Source organism: Poecilia formosa, unplaced genomic scaffold (genome assembly GCF_000485575.1).
Source record: "Poecilia formosa unplaced genomic scaffold, Poecilia_formosa-5.1.2 Scaffold4, whole genome shotgun sequence".
Classification (NCBI taxonomy): Eukaryota; Metazoa; Chordata; class Actinopteri; order Cyprinodontiformes; family Poeciliidae; genus Poecilia; species Poecilia formosa.
Genome location: NW_006799943.1, coordinates 1,705,137 through 1,709,225, shown reverse-complemented (window position 1 = coordinate 1,709,225; position 4,089 = coordinate 1,705,137). Strand labels below are relative to the sequence as shown.

The 4,089-nt window shown below is 39.1% G+C and overlaps 1 protein-coding gene across 1 annotated transcript; it reads right to left on the bottom strand.

Moving 5' to 3' along the window:
* Nucleotides 1-1,603: 1,603 nt before the first annotated feature.
* On the bottom strand, nt 1,604-3,940 carry birc5a (baculoviral IAP repeat containing 5a). Its single transcript, XM_007559370.2, has 4 exons — nt 3,734-3,940; nt 2,711-2,820; nt 1,943-2,060; nt 1,604-1,858 (listed from the first exon to the last, which is right to left on the bottom strand). The coding sequence occupies exons 1-4, from the start codon at nt 3,839-3,841 to the stop codon at nt 1,766-1,768; spliced, it is 429 nt and encodes a 142-aa protein (XP_007559432.1). The 5' UTR covers nt 3,842-3,940; the 3' UTR covers nt 1,604-1,765.
* Between the last annotated feature and the right edge of the window lie 149 nt (nt 3,941-4,089).

Below are 4,089 nucleotides of genomic sequence, written 5' to 3'. Positions count from 1 at the left end.
CCAGCATCATGACTTGTTTGTTCTGAAGATCCTGCAGCTTCCACTTCGTCTTCCTAACATGGCGCCTCCTCACCCTGACTCTCATACTGACAGGAGGAACCACAGAGCTCTGTTAAGTTAAAGCTCATCTTCTGAAGTTGGGATGTTTTTTCTCCAACAGGTTCCAGAGGAATCACCTCAAACCAGATGTTGGACTGGATTTTATTTCACTGTCTTTTGTGAATGTTAGAGCCTCATCTTCAACAGTGGAGCTATAAAGGTTGAACAAGTTTATCATTTTGGAGAAAGTCTCATCAATATTTCCACTAAATAAGAGGCTTTTTTTTTTTTTTGATAAAGGAAAACCCTCTCAGACTGAACCCGACAGCACCAAACTATTTTTTATATTAGACAACTAATTTAATTTCACATAATCATCGCGGTAGAAGCCATTTGTTAATGAAACATATTTACCGTGTTTGATGTTTGTTGTAAATGACGTATTCACAAAGAACGAGATAATTAGTCCAAGGTTGTCGTTTATTGAACGTTCAGAAACTACGGCGGCTGTGATGCGCCAAAGACAAAGGTAAACAAAAGTGAAACAACCCGAACAGGTGATCAATTCAAAACCACTCGCACCTTTTTACTCTCCGTCTCTCCTTGTCATCTAAGCACACCCGTTGCCATGGCAACCGCTCGCTCCTCGAGCCGAGCACTTATTACATTAAAAACATAACATTCACTCCGTTATGATATTAGGTTTGCAGGCTTGATATTTATTTTGCGATCATTAATAAGCGCTCATGAACACAGCGGTGGTTGATGAGTTAATTTTAAACTCCTGCTCTGCTCATTATTTTGATAATGGAACCGTAACGCACAGAATTGCGCAACACTTTGTTGAAACAATAATCACTGAGATTATTGTTGTTGGGTCATTAATTTGAGCACATACGTTGATTTTTGTGTTGTTGTGCTTTAATAAAGTTACGAACGTTTTAAGCCAGTCGGAGGACCTGCTGGTCTCAGCGTCCTGGCGGCGTTCAGTTTGTCACCTAATGCCGAGATCAACTCAAAACTTTCCGCGACCGACGTGTTATTGCGCCCCTCCTCTAGCAAAGCACGTACAGTTCAGAAACAATATGAAATGGGAAAAAAGTTATTAACTGATTAAGTCGTGTTTTAGATTGTTCTTGAAAACGTATCACTCGCAGCTGCAGTGAACCCATTGACTTTTTACAGCAGACAGCCGCTCCTCTCTCTTGGAGGGGTACGCAGTACCCTGCCGTACCCCATTACTTTCACCACTGTGTTGCAGTCCATAAAGTATTCACACCACTTCATGTTTCTCCATTTTTTTATATTACACCCCTTTTTTAAATTGCACTACATGAATCTCTTTCCTCAAAATTTAACACACAAATAACCCATGTCTTCGAAAACAGAAAACCCAAGAAATCACATTTTAATACAATTTACAATCAGGCTGTAATGTAACAAAATGTGAAAACAGCAAAGCACTGTGCTCTACTTCATGATTTATATTTATCATCTTTTACAAGGTACTGAATCCAATACTAGACTGTTTCATGGCAACGAAGAAAAGCATGAAAAGTATTAATGAAACCATGTAAATAATGAAAGTTTAATATAAAACCTCATAGTGCTATGAACCAGCACATGGTACAAACAACACCAAGAGCAAGAAATAAGAACACAACAGCACAGAAGCTAAAAACAGAAAATCGTCAGAGTGAGGGAAAGCTCATCTCTTCATCCCGGATCACTCCTCTCCCATAGCCGTCTTAATGATTTCAGCTCGCCTCAGCCTGGCTGCTTCCTCAAACTTGGCAGTGGCCTCGTTTCCAGTTTTGTTCTGTGAATGAAAGGAAACAAAGTTCTGCATCGGTCCAAGAACAGTAGTCTGGAATCAGGAATTCTTCCGTGAAGAAGAACGTACAACTACGAATTTGTGCTTCTCCTTCTGGAGTTTGAAGAATTCTTCCACGGTCAGCTCCTCTACTTTTTTCTTCAGGGCGATAAAGTGGCAGGATGATGAATGGGATCTGTGTTCCTTCCTGATAAAACAGAGCAACCTTAATAATCATGATAAATATTTACAGGTTCATACTATTAAATACAAAAAGTCTTGTTCTGGATGGCAAAAAAAAGAAAAGGCAAAGTAATCCAAACTGAACAGAAGTCCCATTTAAGATGAAGATGGGCTGCACTGATTCCTGGTCCATCACCAATATTTAAAAAGCCTGATCTGCCCATTCCGATTTTTTTTTGTCTAAAAAGTCACTAAATTTGTAAAAGAGGAGTTGTTAACCACACATGTTGGGCGGGTCTATCAGTCTCTCAGAGCAACGGAAGACAGTGGCTTATTTTCAGAGCTTTGTAACAGTAATCCTAATTACAAATACCATATTTTTCAAAATTCAAAGGCAGAAAAAAATAACGTTAGAAAAAAATGACAGTCAACCAGATGCCATTTTTTTTTGTAGTAGGGAAAAAAGAAAAATAACCAAGCTCCTTTATTTGTTCAGATTGTTTGTAAAGGTGTATTTGGCTCTATCTAGTTCCATTCGCTAACGGTTTGCTACTGTATAGAGCCAAAGAAAGGAAGAATGTACATATTGTATACTAACAGACTTGGAAAAGAGTTACAGTCTATTTGTAAGCATGGTAACAAGACACGTGTGGCCCAGTTAAGTGCAGTTCTTACTCTGGGTCGTCCTCTGGCTCCCAGCCTTCCAGCTCTTTGAGACAGAAGAAACACATGGCCGTGTCTGGGCTGTTCTCTGACGGCGTGTGGATAAAACCAGCTCTGGCCATCTACACCAACACATGAGCACACAGACAGCACTGAGACAACACATGTCCACAAGCTTTTCATTTCAATATTCCACACTCATCCAGACTCCAATTTTCTAAAATGAGAAACGTTTTATCTTTCCCACTTAGTGATACAAAGGAATACTTTTACCTGGATATTACAGAGGCTTGTCTGGCATAAAAAACATATTTCTACCAAGACAAAAAAAATTCATATTTCTGCGTGTATTTGCTAGTGCAGCTAGTACCTCAACTGTTCCAAGGCTATCACTGAAACATCTCTGTTTTTAGGAAGGTGTGCTCCTACATTTGGGACCCACTACTCTGTAGCAAAGAGTTGGTGGAAACCAATAATAATAAGAGGTAAAGGTTAGAATGGGATTCTCTCTAAAGAACTGTGATTGCAAACAGAAGTTGTATCTGTGTACGTATGTGGAAGATTTAGTGATATACAAACTGGTAGAAGTGAATACTTTTTCTAAAGAAGCCATATTGAATTGGGGTTGGTGATAAGCTTAGCTCCTACCTTTAGGACTTTTCCCTTTGGACCTTCTTGTTTATTTTTATGAATTGGAAACTTAAAATGTTTTACTTTCTATTAACTAACTAAATAAATAAACGAATAAATAAATATATACATGACAAATGGCAGCGCATGCCGAAATTCCAACGTCTATTTGTAGTGCTGCTTTAAAATGTCTCGTCAGCTAACTGTAAAATATACTATTTAGTGAGCTGTTGTTACTTATAAAATCTTTGAAACCAGCCACTTAAAGCAATAATAGTATGTAACCTCCAGCTAGAACGACCCAAAGAACAAACAAAAAGTTTCATGTTGCAGCTTCATATGAAGTTATTTTGGGTCACTATGTTAACAGTGGGAGTCTGCGGTACTTCACCATTTCATACTCACGTTCTCAGGAGTGCACGCGCAGTCTTCGTCAAACGGCCACCCTTGAAAGGTTTTAAGTCTGTTCTCAAAAAAATAGAACTCGATATCCTTTTCATTCAACGGGCCCATTATGTGTTTCACAAGCTTAGCTCATAAGTCTATCTGCTAACAACTGCTAAGCTAGAGGGCGTTTTCAAATTTCGGCGGATGTTCACTTCGGCTGTTTTGATTGGACCTTGCCTGCCTTCTTCTTCGTATGTGGTTAAACAGTTCGACACGTTGACCGGACGCCACCTAGTGTCATACAGAGCTCTGGTGTAGTGGGAACATAAGTGAGGTAATTTTTCTAAGTGTCAGTATTGTTTGTTTTTAATTGT